Source organism: Mus pahari, chromosome 2, assembly GCF_900095145.1.
Source record: "Mus pahari chromosome 2, PAHARI_EIJ_v1.1, whole genome shotgun sequence".
In the NCBI taxonomy this organism is placed as follows: Eukaryota; Metazoa; Chordata; class Mammalia; order Rodentia; family Muridae; genus Mus; species Mus pahari.
In genome coordinates this window covers 12,439,145-12,459,502 of record NC_034591.1, presented here as the reverse complement: position 1 = coordinate 12,459,502, position 20,358 = coordinate 12,439,145, and the positions used below count along the sequence as shown (strand labels likewise).

Here is a 20,358-nt window from a genome sequence, read left to right as displayed (position 1 = left end):
AGCTTTTCTTTGTCTATGGTCTGTGTAAGGTTTCCTGCAAAGCATGTGTCTTTTGAAGGTGAGGAATACGTCTTTTTATTAGATATCAAAGCAATGAGTACATGGATGGAATATTGGGAACAAGATTGTTTTATGTGATACAGTTTCAAAAACATAACTGTGTCCTAAGATATCACCTGTTGTAAATTTAATAAAATTATTATCATCTTTTCTTTTCACACAGATACTGTGTACAATGAGCAAAATAAGCTTCTGATCACTTGCTCTGTTATGGATTGGAATGGCTGTTTCTGGTTGTCAGCTTGACTATATCTCTATTGAACTATAATCCAGAACTGGAGGGCTGGAACACACAAGTTTCTGACCTGGATCATGGTATTGAGATCTTGAGGCATAGTGGCCAAGAAAAGATTAGGCCCAGGCAAGGTAGTACACTCCTTTAATCCCAGGAGACCGAGGCAGGGAGATCTCTGAGTTCAAGGTCAGCCTGCTACAAAGCAAGCTCCAGATCCAGGTGTGGTGGTATAGATGTTAAATCTGGGCCATACCTTCTGCTGGAGGCCTACATAATGGCATTGAAAACAAGAAAATTCACTCTTCTTCACCTGCTTGCACTTACCAGCCAGCACATCTTTTGGAACCTACTTGTACAGAAAACCAGCTGAAACAACTAGCCTGGTGGGACTGAGCAACTACTAGATTCTTGGACTTCCCATTCACAGCTGACTGGAGTTGGGTTAGTTGCACTTCAGACTATAAGTCATCACAATAAATTCCCTCAATATAGAGAGACATTCCATAAGTTCTATGACTTAGAGAACCCTAATATAGGGATGTTGAAGATAATGAAACATTATATTTATATCATCAACTAAAATGTTTTATATGTGTTCATTTTGTTGACATGATACTCAGAATGGTATAAGCTTTTGAGAAAATGTATACAAATCTTAATTAATGTTCAAAGTTTCAAGATGACAAGTCTGCCATAGCGAATACTGACATTTTCATAGGCTCAGTCAATTTGCAAGGGGCTATCCATTAGGCTACTTTAAATAAACCTGAACCTGCCTATTATACTGCTTAAGTAATTTCTATTTTATAACTCCCCTTTTCAGAAGTAAACGTACAGCTAAGTTTCATAAGCTAATAAAAACACCTAAATTTGTCTGTATTGTAATGAATTAATTTCTCATCAAAGTGTATGCAATATCTTTTTAAAAGTCTACATAACCAATTGATCTCACAAAACAACTCTAAGTTTCTTTATTGTAAACCGTTTTCACACCACACCACACTCACTTTCAACACTTGATTCTTCACAAAGAACATGTAGCAATGACATCATACTATCATAGAAAATTCATGTATAATTAATTATAATAGCAAGGGTAATCTTCCTTTCCAATAAAACTTTTGGTAATTTTTAATCGAATCCTGGAATAAACTCCAACAGATCTATGAACACTTAATCTTTATAATACAGAATCTACTAAGGCAGAAATATGATCCACTACCACAGGAATCTCTTACTACCACCACAGCAGTAGTAGCACCCAAGAAGTGACCTATGGCAGTAGACACATTGGTAAAATGATTCAGTTTTAAGACTTAAGTCAAGATAATTTACTAAGAAGGATGAGAGCACATTAGGGCAGACTTTAGAATCACTGACATTTTATGACTAATAGGAAAATCCATGATAGGATGTGATCCACTAATTTCTTTCTTCGTAACTTGATGAGCAATCTCATGCTGTCACAGAATAGCTAAGATACAGTCATTTTAAAATAGGAGAAATATACAGCCTCATTCCCTGGGAGGAAAGGGGAAGGAAATGGGTTCTGGATAGGGATGGAAAATGAGGGAGGAGACAAGGAGAAAACGATGGAGCTCAGAGCTGCAGGACTTTTTACAATAAAACAAATTACCAATTAGCCTGAGATGGATCTTGGGATTAAGATTTTTAACAGCCTCGATATGAGAGCAGTCGGTTGCCATGGTTTAGAATCACTGTTCTACAGTCACAGTTCAAACCTATCTGTAATTTTCAAAATTCGCAATTATAGATTTTTACAGGATTTACAGTCTAATTTTCTTCTAAGTCTAAGTCTTATATTCTCACAGTGATTGGCAAAGAACCAATGGGAATAAAGCCCACAGAAAAGAAACCTCTAAACTCGGGCACAGAATCTGTCATCAAGCATGAGAGATATTTCAGTTCATCTTGACAAATTCATTTTAGGTGCCTGATATTCAAAATATGTCCCCTCATGAAATCCCCATGCTCTCAAAGAAGCTGAGGCAGGGAGTTAGAAGTTTGTGCAGCATCAGCTCAGTGGTAGAGAGCTTGCCTAGCAAGGACAGGGACCTGAATCAGATCTTGTGCTCTGAAGGAAAACAAAGAAAAAAGGCAAAAACAACAGTTCAATGAGCAGATACCCTTTTTGATTCAATCCCTAAACATGGCTGGTATAGGAGGAGGTGGGAAGAAGACCAAGCCCTTCAGCATTAAATGATTTGGGTATTTAGAGTCAATTTAGCAACCAGAATTCAACCTTGTCAAGGATAAATCGTGCAGCCATAATGACTACAGAGTTACAAGCACTGGCAGGAATTTGGAGGTAAAATCTAAACAAAGTCTAATAAGAGCAATTTGGCTTGGACTTTTGGAGCCCTTGAGCTAAGTAATAGCTTTATCTTTGGTGTTCAACCTTATGCACTATTTCTGTCTACAACAGAGATACATCTACAGGAACTGCTAGAGAAATGACTAATGCTTACAGGGGTATGAAGCTAAAATTCAGAATTCATTTAAGATGTACATTTTTCACAAATCACCTCCTCCATATGGTCTCTTTGCCTCTTTTATGGTACTCACCAGGATTTGGCTGATGTAACAGGTGTTTGTATGGTTGACTCATTCTATTTACTCCAATTGGAGTCCTCCTGAAAGATTGTGTTGTGTTGCTTCTTTGTATATAGAGGTGCAAAACATAACACTGGACTAGTATACCTACAAAACTAAATGGAGTTCACCTTGTGTTCCTGTCTTAGTCAGTATTTCTATTCCTGCACAAACATCATGACCAAGAAGCAAGTTGGGGGGGGAAAGGGTTTATTTGGCTTACATTTCCATACTGCTTTTGATCACCAAAGGATGCAGGACCAGAACTCAAGAAGGTCAGAAAGCAGGAGCTGATGCAGAAGCCATGGAGGGATGTTCTTTACTGGCTTGCTTCCCCTGGCTTGCTCAGCCTGCTCTCTTATAGAATCCAAGACTACCAGCCCAGAGATGGTCCCACCCACAAGGGGCCTCTCCCCCTTGATCACTAATTGAGGAATTTCCCCACAGCTGGATCTCATGGGGGCATTTCCCCAACTAAAGCTCCTTTCTCTGTGATAACTCCAGCTGTGTCAAGTTGACACAAAGCTAGCCAGTACAGTTCCTTTTATGTATTTTCTAGACTTTGCCCACACATAAAGCAGGTAGGAAAAGGAGTGGTACGGAAAAGAATGAGACAGAAGGACATACAGTTCCTCATGAAAGAGGACAACTTTTTTTCTCATACTGATTTTATGTTTCTGAAAATCTACTCTAATTGTATTTTCTAGTCTCCAATTTGAAGTGAATGAGATCTACAAGGATGTTCCAGAATACTAGTATATACCTTGGAAATGTCTGTGCAATGAGCTTCAGAAAAGTTACCTTCAGGTATTAAAATTCTAATATCCCCTTTTTCCTTTTATCCTTTTCCCCACCTCAGAATCAGTATTAGAAAGTGTTTTAAATTCTGTCTTAGTTGCATATATTGACTGTGAAATTTGGAAACCAGTTATCTTAAGAGAAAATTTCACTGAAATGCCACTTGGCACTGATATTGATTTCCAAATGTGACTAAATAGCACATCTTAGCACATAACTTCCTCTGACTCCATTTCTGCTAAATGAATAGAGGCTGGGATGTTTGTGATCCTAAAAATAATGTCATGGTCAGCATGATCATCTTTTTCTCCCATCATGTAAACACTCATACACACATAAACAAAAAGCTGTAGCAAAGCAAGCACCCTTCATTACATAAGTAAGTATACATTGCATTTAAATTTCTACATTTATAGGCATGTGTGTGCACGTATGTGTATGCATGTTCCCATGTATATCCAGTTGTACATATCTATGTTTGTGTGTGTTTGTGTAGGCCAGAGTTTGATGTGAGTTGTTGTTCTCCATCACTTTCCACCTTAGGTAATGACGGTGGGTCTCCAGCAGAATAGGTTGTCTAGTCTGTTTAGCTAGCTAGGGGTGGGAATCCCCTGTCTTTGTCTCCTAAATGCTGGCATTGCTAACTCGTCCTTCTACATACCCATCATTCTTGTGGATGTTAGGGGACTAACTCCATTCCTGAAGCTCATATAGTAAGTTCTTCACCCACTGTGCCAAACAAATGTGGCTTATGACCAAGTTTCTAGGAAGCAAATGTGAAAATAAGCAGATATAAAGGAGACACAGACCTTATGAACATAATCAGAAAGGAGGTAATCGTTTCCTTTAGCTTCTGATTCAAATGTTTCAATGCCCTGCAGCTAATCCACGTCTACCATTTTTATGTAACCAAATAAAGCCAACAAGTGCATATTTTTTCTATAATAGACAAGTCATTACACTACTGCTGTCAAAATAATTAAATGAATAACAAGAGATACAAAAATAACATAAACAATTGTTCTTAATCCTGTTTAATATATCAGAAACTAAAAATATACCTATATCATGGGCATTAGCAGACTGCCTTGAAAAAGGTTTTGTATAATTAGATTTTCACACAGAGGCCTCGCAACTCTAGTAGCAGCAGGTTTGCTGGACTAATGGAAATTGGAATTGAGGCAATTATGTAGAACAGTGGCAGGAAGCATGGCTTTTAGGAGAATCAGCTTAAAGAAGAAAAGCCCAGTGGCATGTGCATTAATGCTGTCAAAACTCTAAGCAAGATTGGCTCTCTGTGCCAGCTAAGCCCCTGCCTGACTCTGGAAAGTAATTTTCTGAAGCCATGCCAAGCTTTTTGCTTGAAAATAACATCTTAATTGGTTTCTTCTAATAAAATTCAAAATGCTATTTTAGTGATGATAATACACTCATTGTTTTATTCCAGTTCAACGTTCTGGTCTCCTGAAATGTCCCCAGTATAGTAATACTGTTCAGGGAAAGGGAAAGGAGCCCATATGCTTATATTTATAGAGCGACAATCTGGCTAGAGGGATCAACAAAATTGGAAGCTCTTGAGGCCAGAGAGACTGGTTCTGTAAAGAATCGTTATTTTCAAACTCACATTCCTGTAAAATGGCAGCGAGACTCCAATTTCTTCCCATTCTTTTTCTACGACTTTTTAGATACAGATACACAATGATGGTGTTCAAAGGATGGTAATATGACTGGTTGCCTAATGACACAAATTAAATCTTCCAATGATTGTTTCCAAATTAAAGAATAATTTACATCATTTTCCTCCCTTGGGCTTATTGTAATTAGTGTTTGGTTGTCAGAATTTGTTCTTCTACTTATTTTCAACAGACTATTATTTTTCTATAAAGATTTTATATTACATATATTCGTGTGTTAGAGAGAGAGCAAGCAACAGCGACAGAAACAGAGACAGAGACAGAGTCAGAAAGGGCACAGAGAGGCTCACATGTGTCACTGGGAGAGCACAGAGTATGCAGGTCAAATGATATCTTGTGGGAGTCACTTCTCCTCTTCCACCATGTAGGTTGAAGAGATTGAGTGTCAGGCTTGACAGGAAGTGTCTGTACCTGGTAAGCCAGCTCCCAGATCAACAGTCTGTTCCTGGGTGCTAAACTAAAATGCGTATTTTCCCCAGACTCTTCATTTAAACCATATCATTTATGTTCAGATACAGATCCATTTTCCAAGATTCATTCACTTTTTTAGGCAGTAAAGATTTGATCTTAAGAAAGATGCTTTATGAAATAATCTGTCAGATGCTCTTTTAGTATGGTTAACCTGACACTGAGTCAAAATTTTATTTTGATAGGTCAATATTCTGTACTTCCTCTTTAATCATAGATACTGTTTTCTGTAAAATCATATCCCTTTAGTTTCTTTGATCTCTCTCTACCAGAAAGACCTTGGGCACTGCATTATACAATATTGACAAATACTGAGGTATTTGTCATTTTTATACTTTATCACCAGTGCTTCAACTGCTAGTCCATATTATCTAGCATTTACTGGCATCACTTCAAATCAGTATGGAAGATGTAGGAAGAATCATTTACAAATTGGTGATGGGAAACCTGAATTCTAATACACAGAGCGCATCAAATTAACTTGATTACAAGAGCAGCAACATGGAAAAGACAAGCGAAGCATTCTAATTAATTTTCACAAATTAAAGGATATAAATATAAATAATTAGCATGTGTAAGGTTGCAGCCTACATGACATTACACAGACTGAACATATTTTACTTTGGAATTTAGGACTATACATGGATATGAGTGTTTGGTGATGTCACAAGAGTTAACAAAAAAAAAAGGCAATGAATGTGGAAAAGGTCAAGAAGAAGGATATGGGAGAGACTGGGAGGGAAGGAAATGGAAAAATAATGCTATTATATTATTATCTTAAAAATTAAATAATTTTTAAAAGGATATATGATATAAAAGAATGATTAATCATTTTTCAAGTAATGAATATGAGAGTTAATTTCTCTCAGTCTTAGAGTCCTCCTTAGGAGAAATATATTTGCTATATAAAATTATTTGCAATATGCTACTGGCCTGGGTATACGGGTATATAGGTCAGTTGTGTAATGCTTCTCAAGTCAACTGAGACTCTGGATTTGATTTTAGTACTGTAAATAAATTAATTAGACAACTAAGATAAAAATCTGTTGTGTAGTTGCCTTAAAATATAAAAATCAAGATCTAATTAAAAATTTAAGATAATTAAAGTTAATTTAAAAATTAAGGTATAATGAAGCTAAGTGATGTGTACACTTTAGAGAAAATACCATGAGTTAAGCTTGTTAATATTCATATTCGTGGTCTGATATTTCTTTGGGTTTAGCGCTTTGATTTGTAGAGTGCCTCTGCTTTGACACATGTTCTGCTTATGATTAATCTTCTTCTTATGCTTTTCTATCCTCTAGTACTCTCAAAACTACTATCAAGCTGTGGGAGGTGAGCAATGTCTCAGTCTCTTAGGGCCTCTGTGCAGAGAAATTCTGTAACAGAAGAGATAACATGGAATTCTTCAAAAAGGAGAATGCACTCTGCAGAATTAATGCATTAACCTTGAGTTCTCCAAGGCTGTAAATTCCTACTGGATAAGAAGGGAGGCTTGAAATGATGGCTGCAGAGAAGCCTGCCCCTCGGATGAGAAGAGAAGCCTTGCCATTTTTACAGCTCAGCACATTGCTCCCTGACCTAAAATAGCACATAGCTAAGCCCTGGGCTCTGCCTGTCCTGGACTTTTCTTGCCAGCTGGTCCTCTGTGTTAGCAACCGTCTTACCTCTCGTTCCTTCCCTTTGTAGTGTGTTCTCTTTGACGACTGAAGCAGCCCTAATCCAAATATGAAAGTGAAGAAAGCAAAGGGGTTTCGGGATCTTCTCAGGGATGTGAAGCATCTTCACCCAACCTTTTATGAATCATTTTTGTTCATAGTAATGAAATGAAAACCAAAATGGATAGTGTTCTTGGGGGCTCCTCAAATAAAAGATGTTGAGAAAGTAGGAAAACTGAGCGAGTTCTGGTGCTCTATTTAGGCAATGCTGCAGGTCTGTGAAGAAGGACATGTGAATCACTATTTCTTTAAGAGAAAGCATAGGACGTATGACCCTACAGAATGTGCCTTGATCACTCTCCAAGACAAATGATGAGAGTAAATGATATGTTTTCCGATAGAGTACTTTCACCTGAGCTCTGCTTCCTCTCCCAGTCACAATACCAGATCTTTCCTGCACCAAACAAACATCTATGTCCTGGAGAAGGATTCACAGATGCCTCATAGTGGTTTGCCATTGCTAGGAACAGCAAAAACACTTTAGCGCACTACTTTTCTGGGTGTAGGGTCATTTGACTTGGTGATACAAATTAAACTCAGGCTCTTTGGCACATTCTTTTCACTGAACTGTTCCACTGGCCCATCAGGTCTTTGTATTGGAATACTTGAAATAAATAGGTTACCGTGATCTACGGCTACCCTCTGAGCTGTGTAGAGCACTGAGCAGTTTGCTCACACTGCATGCATGAAATTTTGGTTCTTCCTATCCTGATGTTCTCTGTGCCACTTTGACCTCTTGGACGCTACAGTGGACTGTGCTATTCTCTGACATAATGGGAGAGAGTGGGTTTTATGAAATGCCATCTTCGTTTTGATTTTAGTAGGTCTTGGAACTAATTCTACAAGTGTTTGTAGAAATGGTTCCAGCTCTCCCATGCTCTCCAGTCTGACATGTCCCCTTTGTACTCTTACGATATCAAGCCAGGTACTTAATCTTCTGATCTGCATTTTGAGGCTAGAAATACTGCTTGCCCTACAGTATTTTTTAGAGTTACATGAAGTACCACACACTATATAGAATATTTCCTGAAATAGAGACCATGTTAATAATAGTGACTATAAAATAAATACAAATTACTAAACAGGTATTATAAACATAGAAGACAAAATTTCAGAATTAAGAAGAAGAGAAAAAGACAAAATTCTACCTGTCTGACCTGAGACATTCCCTTCCATCCCTTTGAAGCATTATATACTTTTTTTGCCGGGGGNCTCTCTCTCTCTCTCTCTCTCTCTCACACTCCACACACACACACACACACTCACGCTCTCACGCTCACACACACCCTTGAACTGATCTAGGTTAACCCTGGAGTGTCCCCATACCTAGGAGGTAGGGTTGCAGCTGCGGCCAAGGACAAAACGGCTGAGCCAATGTGGTTTTCTGGGTGTGGATTTCATTAGAATAATTCACAACTTATTTTTGTTACCGTTTTTAAACTGAAGACTGCTTTAGGATACGTGCTTTTAAATTTTTCCCATTTATTTGTGTGTGTGTCACACACACACACACATGTGATGTCCTTCAAATTCAAGACTTGCCCACTAAGCCATCCCGCCTGTCCCTTGTTACACAGTCCTTTAATTTTATCCCAATTCAACTTTAGAATTGAATTGATAAACATGGAACTGAAATAATTTAACCCACATCAGACAATTATTCAGAGACAAATTGAGGAGATTTCTACTTTCCAAATTTTACTCTCATGAATGTGTTTAATGATCCTAAAGAATATTTTATAATTGACATAAACAGAGTGAAACAGAGTAGAGAAAGGGCTCCGTGGCTAAGAGTGCTTTCACAGACCCAAGTTCTAGTCTGGGTACCCACATCGGATGGCTCACAACCACCTGCGACTTCACACCAGGAGAACCAACGCCCTCTCCTGTCCTCCCGGGCACCTGAAGACCCGTGTACATCCATGTGTGTATACCCAGAGAGAACATACACACAAATGAAAGAAAACAAAAAATAAGAAGAAAAAAACAAGCAAAATAAAATATCCATGATCAGTGAGAGATTCTTAAACCCTCTTTCTCTCCTCACCTCTCTTCCCTAAAACAAGCAAGCTAGGACAAGCCACCAACCATGCTTTAAAAAGCCTATTAGTTGATTGAAAATTTGCTTTGAATCTCAGACTTTGTGGCTTGGGTTGATTTATTATGGGCATTGTATGCATGTTTATTCAGATGTAAGCTGACACCAGCCCGCACTCCTTGGGAAGGAAGCTAATAGCTGTGGAGCTGTCACAGTCACTCAATGGCACTGCTCCCTGCCTATGAGGGCAGCTCAGGGAACAGGCATCCAAAGGAGGAAGTCTCTTATTCTTTTCTTTTCAAGGCAATTTAGGTAAATTATAGACATTTTCCTTTCAGAATAGAGGACTATCAATAGAATGTTAAGTGTAGCTCATTTATATTAATGTCTTCAATTTAGAGCTTCTTGGTTTCATCTTCCTTTATAAAATCAGCCTTCAGTTGAAATTAAAATAATTTTTAAGATAGGATGTTGCAAACCAAGAGAGGAGTGTTTGTGTGTGGATTCCAGGTTTTAGTAGAAAAGGAAATAATTTCATAGCAATCATCTCCTGTGCTTAATGAATCTGAGTACATTCAATCTAAAACAATATGAATGTATTCAGTATAAAAGAATTTTTATTACTTGTGAAATGAAACCACTTTGCCAAATCTGTCATAGTCTTATGTTTCATCTTCAATGAAACTATTCAGTGTCAGTGTTGCTTGTGTGTGTGTGTGTGTGTGTGTGTGTATCCCAATGTGTCTGTGTTTTTGCTCATCTCTCTTAGTAGACAGAGAGGGTTTTTTTTTTTTTTTTTTTTTTTTTTTTTTTTTTTTTGGTTTTTCGAAACAGGGTTTCTCCGTGCTGTCCTGGAACTCACTTTGTAGTGACTCCAGGCTGGCCTCAAACTCAGAAATCCGCCTGCCTCTGCCTCCCAAGTGCTGGGATTATAGGCGTGTGCCACATAACCTTATATTTTGATATCAGAACAAGATTTAATAGAATCTGAGGAAATTTGCCAAGAATAAAATTAATGCTTTCAAGAGTAGTATACAGATTTTCAAATTCATTCTAAGTATTTCTGAGAATATATAAATAGCATATCATAGAAATTATTTCCATTCTAATATTTTCCAAGTCATCCTTTGCAATACCTGAACTTAAATTTCTTCTCTTCAATTCAAGCTTATGAATGAGATTTGACTTTATGTGAGCTTGCTAGACTCCTATAGTCATAGACAGGAAAAACTGGGTTTCCACTCTTTTTCTCTCATCTCCTAATGTTTTAATTGTTCTCAACATGCTGTTTTACATTAAATCCTAGAGTTACCCTCCTCAGTGTTCTGTCTTAGTAACATCTGACCCACATTTGCATTTATCACTAACATCATCATGAAAAAAAATGTTAAGTACTTTTTATTTATACTGGGCCCCTTGTTGAGTTTGGGTTCATTACAAAAAAATGCAGGTGAGCAAGATCCTTAAATGGCACTTAACTTAGGCTTCTGGAAGGAGACTACAAAGGCACCACAGTCCCCTGCTTTCCTGAGAACGAAAAACTTCAGATTTATCGCATTCACAATGAGCATTCTCCGAATGAATGGAGAAAATTAGGAACAACCGGCTTTATTTTTATCTCTTGGGGTAACCACAAGACAGTCTGTTTTCAGCAACTGTGCCTGCTAATGTCAATGTTAGTGGAGTTCATGAAAAACTAATTCATTATTTTCAGTTTATTATCCAATAACAGTTCCTCGAGCTTTGCCTGTGGCTCACTAATTCTCTGGGGTCCTTTTATGTGTTGCTTAATTAACTGAGGTGCTTGTCAAACGAGGTAGATAGTGTAAGATAAAAGATGTTTTGTCTTTTTTAATCCAAAGTGAAATTCTCTCATTTGCATACGATTCATGGCCTGAGGACATTCACAGCTTATTACTGAATAGTCAGCAGTGAAAAAAGGCAAAAAGGGAGACAGAGTCAGGAGTAAATCAAGGGGCCGAGGGAGGGAAGGTTCGTCCCTACTCTTTATGCTCCTGTTTCCAAACTCTGAACTTGCCTTCAGTCACCTCTGTGCATTGAAGCCAGTTGCATTCATATCTAGTGGTGTGAAACTTAGGCTTGAGCTGGAAGATTTGTCAGTGTTAGCAAGGAAAAAGATATCAAATAGAAAATCCTCAGGGATTTTCAATCCCATGAGTGTTATTTCCTTCCCGAGGTCCATGTAACATAATCAGTAGCTAATGTCTAAAAACCTATCTTCCAGTGGGATGTCTGTTGTTCTAGTGAGCAGAGACCAGCAATGAATTGCAGACTCATATAGTCAACTTCTCTACCATCTGTTTTTTTCATGAGTACCTTGATAGTTAGGAATTTTAAGCCAAAAAAGAAATGTGAAGAGAGAGCTAAACTTCAGCCAATTGAAGGAGAAGGTTAACAGCCTGAATGATTTCCATGGCTTATTTAGACCAACTTAGTCCTATACTATTTTGTTTAAGATATTTTCTTGACACAAGAATACATTCAGCAAAAGTGATGCCTTAGCACTTAGTATTATGTTTTAGGTAGCACTTGGTAATTTACATGTTTTCAGAGGACAAGAAAACCTCCACATGAGTAAATTATTTATTTTTCTTTTGTAAATTTTTCAAGACAGGGTATCACCATATAGTCCTGTTTGTCCTAGAACTCATCTATAAATCAGGGTGGCCCTGAATTCCCTCAGATTTACAAGCTTCTGTCCTGAGAGTGCTCAGAGTAAAGGAGTGGGCCATGACACGGGGCATAATGATATCTTTAGTAAGAGATTGTCTCTAATGATCCACCTTAATAATCTCAGCTGTCACTCAGTGGTAAAACATAGCTACTTAAAGTTTGTTATTTTGATATAACAAAAATACATGTCCCCATAAACTCACATAAATGTCATCATTCTAAATACTATACCACAATGAAAAGCTGAAGCTGGATCCCTTTTAATTTCTCTATACTAAAAGCATTCCAAAGGAGAAATATTTCTGAATTTCAGTGTATTCACATTTGATATGAAAAAATCTAAAACTTTAAAACCATATATATATATATATATATATATATATATATATATATTTCAGAAGATATATACACACACATATATATATATATATATTTCAGAAGAGATATATGAGGTTCTAAAGTATATATATATATATATATATATATATTTATATATATATATTATTTTCCATATATATATATGGAAATTTACTCATTTTTCATGGACAATTTTTATACATATAATTGATATCATCATGATGTCAGGGAGCAGCTCCTTGTGTATGGTGAGCCCTAACTGCACTCTAGAAACTGACATTCATGGTAATGAATGAATCTTGAATTAAAATAAGTTTTGATATCTTTCTATCCTACAATACCTTAGCTATAATAACCTCCTTAAACTACAGCCATCTTGAAAGAAATGTAGCTATTAGTATATATATATATATATATATATATATATATATATATATATATATATATATATATATATATATATATATATATATATATATGTACTTACATATATATGCCTATTTAAATATATGTCCAAATATTTTTCACATTATTAAATCATATAATATATTGTGAATATCACTCACTTAATTATAAATAAATTTTAATATTTTTACTCTGTACAAAGATAAATGCCATACACATCAAAACTGTGTGTGATACTTTTCCCAGAAGTAATCAGAGTTGTTTCATAATGGAAATGTATTCAACAGTTGAGGAGTACAGTACTTCAAAATATGTCAGTATAAAAATGGAAACAAAAGATCTGAAACAAAACCTGACAGAATATGAAGGAGAAACACATAGATACATAGCTTAAGAGTCCATCTGCTTCTGCTAGCAACTGAAAAACAAATAGATAGAAAATAAATAAGTATATAAAAACATTATTAACCATCTAGATCTACTTTTGTTTCCTCATATACCTTGTGCAATAAAAGCAGAATATACATTATTTTCAATTTAGATCAAATTCTGTTATAAAATGTTTAAATAAACTTTGCATAATTGTGAGTACACAATATGTATTCTTTCAGGAAGTTAAGCCAGAAATCTACAAAAATATTTTTTAAATCCAAATATTGACGAATCACCAATATAGAGGTAAAATGAATAAATAATGAAGCAAATAAGAAAAAAAACTGACTGAATAAATGCTTGTTAACAAATTTTGTGGTAGACATTTGAGGAAAATCTATAGCACGAATAAATATACTAGAAAAAAGAACTAAATTCCATTAGGTGAGCATCTATGCAAGGAATTTCCCAACAGAAAAACACATTGAACAACAGGAAAAAAAATAATTCATAGTAAGTTTTAGTGGATAAATTAATGATTATTTAACAGAAAAAAATGAGAAAAAAATTAAAATTCTGCATATTTAAAGAGATAGCTAAAATTTGTTTAGCAATCAACTAAGACATAATGTGTGTACATGGTGCTGATCTCAGGAATGAAGTGGAGAACATTACTACAGATCCTACAGACTAAGGTAAGATAAAATGAAATATGATAAATAACTTTTGTTTTTAAGACTATATTTCATTTTTAAAAAGGAATAAAATTTAAACTATTTACCACAATAATTGAACTTTATATAATTCAATATGGATAACATTATCTGAAGTGCAGAAACATTTTCTTAAACATTTAAAGATATCTGATTCATTTTATCAAGTCACAGAGCACTAATTTCCTGAAATAATATATAATAGAATACCTCTGGGGAGAAGATGGAACTTTTTACAAGGCTTTGCCTAGTATACCAGGCTTCCTCCTTGAACACAGGTATTCACCTCTTTCCATACAATCCTTACTGATTCTAATATTTTTGATGTGGACAAAAAAGAATCAACATGAATAAAGCAATGAAATCCGAATCTGTGTATCTTATTGTCTTTTAAGACAACAGATATCCAGTCCAAATTGCACTGGCAGAATATTTGCATTTGTTTCAAAGATATTCAGAATAAAATAAGAATTGTAAAATTTACAAAGTATCTAATAGAAGTCTCCATTTAATAATATAAAAGATTCAGTTAGCAGGAATGTAACTAATTTATATCATCTGACATACATTCCAGGTAGGCTGATAGCCATCTCCTTGACCTTCACTAGATCAACATCGAAAGCCAGCTTGTAAATCACAGTTCTCCAAATGTTATCACTCCATCAATCCACTGCAAGAAGGGATGGAATGTGGATGCTGAAGGTAGTTCTTTTTCATACACCTTTACATTGACATCCGTGTTTACTTGGAATTCAAGTAAGACAAGTCTGAACAGTTTTAATAATCTTCTACACAAGAAGAGACAGACAGGAGACCCAGGTTCAGGGAGGGAGAAAATTATAAGACAAAGGAGGGACCAGACAAGGTACTAAAGAGGGCTTGCAGACATAAGACAGGTGAAAGAGCTAAACCTCTGTCTGATGCAATGATAGTTTCCTCAAATGCCTTTGAATTCCAGATTTTAGGTTCAAAAAATAGCGCCATAGATTTGAAATATAAAATAAGACCTAGATTTGTGTTTAAGTAAATATGCAATCATATACCCCACAACCCTGTATATAAAGTTTATAGCTTGCTGTGAAGAATGAACTTTTAAAAGTTAGTGGTTGTAGATCAAGGCTAAAATTACCATGATCATAATGCTGCATCAGGAGAATTGTCAGAAGTTCAAGACTAGTCTGGGCTACAATATGGGTTCCTAGCCCACATAGCTACAGTGTTAGACAATGTCTCAAAAAATACCTGAATAAAAAACACTTTGGAGGAAACTTTGTAACTTGTTTTGCATTATTCTAAAATAGTTCCTAAAAGTAATGGAAATCTTAAATAATAAGAAATTTATCCATGATAATTAGGTAAATGGTAAACTCCCAAGATTATGATCTTAAATTAATTATTAAAACTTGTACACTTTAACTATTTTTTCTTCACACTATTTTTCATAACATATTGATTAATATTTACTACTTTATTTTAGGAATGTTTGAAGTTATCATCTTAAAAGTTAAGAATTTAATTTAGATTATTCTTGTGGGTATATCTTTTCAAATCAATATTGGAGTTAGAACGATGGCTCTATGGTATGTAATATTCTATTCTAACTGTTGAGTCCTAATAATTTTGAGATGAACAAGTGTGAGGAACTATTTATTGATAGGTTGATTACTTTACCATGCCATAGTCTACGTAACTTCCACATTAGGGCAACCTGTGGATCTGTTTTGAGTTAAAACTGTTTAAGCACTAGATATACAATAATATAAAGTCTACAATAACTCCATTCTCTATAGTCCAGCAACCACGCTCCTATAGACTACTGACACTGTTTTCTAAAAGACACAGCTTCTTCTGAAAAACATAAATTGTACTTGTTTCTTTAAAGACAGATTTGCTGAAGAATCCTAAATAACTAATCACTTGTTGCATATGCTTACACAGAAAGTCTGGGTTAGTGTTAATGCCATAGAAGGGACCAGCCTTAGATATCTGGTCTACCAGACCATGTCATCTCCTTCCACTGTCAGAAAAATATAGGTAATTATACTTTTCCTTGAGGTTTTCTTTCTTTCTTTCTTTCTTTCTTTCTTTCTTTCTTTCTTTCTTTCTTTCTTTCTTTCTTTCTTTCTTTCTTTTTCTGCATTGATAATCTCAATTTCAGAGACAAAATACAAACAACTGTAAAATGCTTTTGTGATTCAAGAAAAGTAGAAAGATTCCAAAGCAGTTATTGTTGCCCCTGTTCTTCACATCTAAACAGCATGACTACGGTTTCAAGGGGAAATGTCAGACACAAAGGTTAAGGGTGCAATTAGAAGCTCACACTCAATAAGCTCTAAATATGGCTTCTCTTCTGCTCATGGTGACCTTAGGGGAGCACTTAAGAACTTAAAAAGAAAGGGAAAAAAGGACTGGTAAGTGTCAATCAATGTGCTTTCTGCAATTCCTCTGTGAAGCCCTTAGAGCACCCTCATCGAAAGCAGCTAAGCACATGCAATGACAGGGTTCGTGCAAAACTTGGAAGTGTAAACACAAATGGTCCTGAAGGCAAGATAACATTTCTCATCTAGTTCATATTTTATCTGCCCCAGTTAATAAGGGTTACATGACTAACCCAACCACCCACCTAGAATGGATGTGAGCAGTATACATTAACCTCACGCACACATTTGGTAACCATGTCCTCAAAGCACCATATGGCTCTCTATATAAAACACTATTGGAAATTATTACCTTTCTAAGTTTAAGAAAACAATGTTTTATACAACAATAATCAATGCACTGTTTCAAATATTTTTATGTAATTTTTACCTCACTAGAAAAAAAAAACATACCAACCATAAGGAATAGAAAACAAGAACAACAACAACAACAACAACAACAACAACAAACTTTAGAGCAGCTCCAGTTTTGAAGCAAATACTTGGAACTTACTGGAATTAGTACAGTGATGTAACCCATGTAGCCCATTCTATTCATGAAGGTTGTCCAGAAGGGGCTGCATTCCAGCACAACCAGATGACATAAAAGATGCTACACTTTAAGCTCTTTATGATCTCGCAGGAATATAAATTCAACCCAGATGAAGCTTAAGGGGAAAGAGTAAGGTAGCATACACTCCAGACATTTTCATAAATACTTCCTCCAATGCAAACGTTAACCAATAATAAATATCCATGGCATTTAAAGAGTAGCCTGGTAATATTTTGAGAGCCAAATGATGAGACTTTATTCTCTTCGGTATGTTAAGCTTTCATCTGGATAAGAAAGAAAAAAACAAGACCTCCAATAATGTTTTTTGTAAGTTTTATCAAATTTCTTACCATCAAATGTTAAATAAACTCTTGCTTGGGGCTGGGAAGATCCTCGAACACAAATGGAACAAATAAGTACTCCAACCAACACAAAAATCACCCGGAATGCCATTTCTTCTGACTTGGGAATTAATATCCAAGGGAAAATACCTTTAAAGGACAGATAAGAAGAGATTTGTGGAGTATTCTTTAACCTTTTGGTAAACCAGAGATAACAGCTTTGAGAAATGCAGCTTAAGGTCTGCAGTCAGCAAGCAGTAGGAGGTGCTATGACTTTACTTCTCAAACGGAAACCTTTGGATTTGTGTCTGAAAGTCTTTGCAACAGACAATTCTTTTATCATCCCATAAAGATGATGCTGACATCAAAGCAGAACAAAGCAATAGTGAAAAAACTTAATTGATTCCCACCCCCAACGAATCTTAATACCTCATCTCTCTAGAACCCATTCAATTATACTGACAGAGTATTGAAGATTGAAAATACTCTCCCTAATAAATACAGTAGATCCCACCAACCTATTCATGGGTACCCATTCATTTCATTCTCACTAATTCTTCTGGATTAATTGCCTCTGAAATAGTGTTTCCATACATAAATCTACCTGAGCACCATCGCTGATTAGTAAATCTCCTCAATCAGTTATCTGCCAATGTATGCAGATGACCAGGCAGTGGTTAAATGATGGAGATGAGGTAACCATGGACTCCTGCCAAATTTAAACCAATGACCTCGTGGTGAGTAATCCACTGGAGCCTTATATCCACCAAGGCATATTTTACATAAATCAGCCTCATATCCACCAAGGCATATTTTGCATAAATCAGCCAGAGTGAGCCATCAAAATTTCAAACAATGAATCAAAGAAACAATAGTCTTGTTTGGAAAATTGTAGCCATAAAATTAATATAAGTTATTAACTAATATCTAAGTATAAAGGGAGGCCAGGTAGTGTTAGAACAAACCTATATGAGCCCCACTGGCCATCAGAAATCCCATCACTTCTCATATAGTGTAATTATACAGTAAAATGACAAGCAGGTCTAGTCTGGAAATGCATCCATTCAGATCTTGTGTTATATGGCTTTTTAAATTGAAAATACATTATTGATTCTATTCAATAAGGAAGTGAGGTTAAAAATTGAAAAGGCTATTTCTCTGACACAGAAGGAAAGGACAATTAAACAAAGCATGCAATCTCAAACATCTAAACTGGTCTCATTGGTAGCACATATGCTGCAAGAGTTCAACATGAAACTCTATGCCTCTACCACACAGATGGAGGAAACCCTAGAGATGTTTGTGTTGGTAATTTTCAAAAGAAACAGTTTCTTCCTGCTTCCACAACCTCTTCACCCTGTCATCCCTAAATTAACTTAGAAGAAAATTGATTTTTATGGGTGACTTTCCCTTAGAATTTTACCCCTGGGATTTGTTGACTTAGTAGTTAAAACCGGGGGGGGGGGGATACTATATTAATATGTTCAACCTTAGTCTATTTATTAACCAAGTTAGAAACATTTGTACATTTTTACATATTGCTATTACCAGTACATAATCCGATATGCCTCCCCTAAAGAAGATACGCTCCATAAATTGCGAAGAACATTGCCTAGATGACATGGGCGATCAGATAGTGCTGATCTATCTAACAGAACACCCTGGTTTCAGTCCCATCTAGTGATGGGCTGTGACTGCCATCCCCCGCCCAAGTCCTTTACAACTTAGTCCCTTTAACTCGCACACTTAAAAGTGATGGCTAGTGTTTGGTCATCTATTATGAGTAAATACGAGCATATAAATATTTTATGTAGCTTCTACCGATTTTTTTCCCCCTTAGAAGGCACTGGAGCAACTTATAGTCTTGGCAGGTGCCACAGCCTCTAGTCAGGCTCAGCTCCTCCCGGAGCGCTTTCCTCGTGAGCCGCGTGGGCTCCTAAGAAAATGCTCAGACTTGAGCACACCAAAGGAAAAACAAGTCAGTACACAGACCCAGAAAAGTTCTATTTCACTAACTGAGTAAGACTGAAAATCTGAGTCCGGCTTACCGAGTTGGGAAAAGATCCAGGAGAAGTCAGCCACTTGCTCCGGGCTCGGATTCCCAGTCCCCTAGGTCCTTTCCCCAGAAGACCTTTAAAGACTTAGTGAGTCCCGAGGGTGGGATCCCTGCCGGCCGGTGCTGAGTTTCTTTGTAGCAGAATCCCAGGCGGCAGAGCCGCGGCACCCGGAGCCCTTCTCCACGTCGCTCAACCCCGCACCGCGGAGTGAATGGCAAGTGGCCGGGCGCTGGGGGCGAGCGCTCGGTGTCCGATTACAGCGACGCGGCGCGCGGCTGAGGCTGCCCGGGCGCACCGCCCAGCCGGCTGCAGCAGCGGCCCCGCGTGGCCCGCCGCATCTGCACGGGCCGCCGCCCCACCCAGGGAGCGCCTGGCCGCCGGTGGCAGCGAGCCTGAGGGCGGAGCACAGGCTGGCCTTGGCGCGGGAAGGCTCTGCTGCAGGCTAGACTCTTCTCCCTAGCACTGCCTTTCGCAGTGAACAGTCGCTGAGCGCGCTCAGATGGTTTTGTTATGCGCGCCTCTTGAAAAGCATGCAGGCTTGGCTAGGCTGTATATCCGAGCACTTGTTTTGCCAGAGGAAGGTTCCCTGCATCCTTTTAAGGCAAAGAGTTACGGTTTTAAACCAGCACGGATCTTGTCTTCACCCTGAAGCAAAATTTCTAAAGCTAGAGGAGAGTAACCTACCCCCACCCCTGCCCTTTCCCAGAAGTGTAATCTGTTAAGGAGTATTGTTTCCTGCTGTGTTTCCCTAATGTCCTGAAATCAGTAATTATGCTGACCTTTCCACACTGAATCATATCCAGCACCTTCCTCTCCGGGACACTC

The 20,358-nt window shown here is 37.0% G+C and overlaps 1 protein-coding gene across 1 annotated transcript in view; it reads right to left on the bottom strand.

Annotated features, from left to right (window-relative positions):
- The window catches only part of Sema3c (semaphorin 3C), a 148,571-nt gene extending 128,702 nt beyond the window's left edge, over window positions 1-19,869 (bottom strand). The window contains exons 1-2 of the mRNA XM_021188608.2: window positions 19,525-19,869; window positions 17,486-17,626 (exon numbers count right to left, since the gene is read on the bottom strand). Of these exons, the coding sequence (XP_021044267.1) occupies window positions 17,486-17,588 (103 nt within the window). The 5' untranslated portion in view covers window positions 17,589-17,626; window positions 19,525-19,869. The remainder of the gene's footprint in view (window positions 1-17,485; window positions 17,627-19,524) is intronic.
- Between the last annotated feature and the right edge of the window lie 489 nt (window positions 19,870-20,358).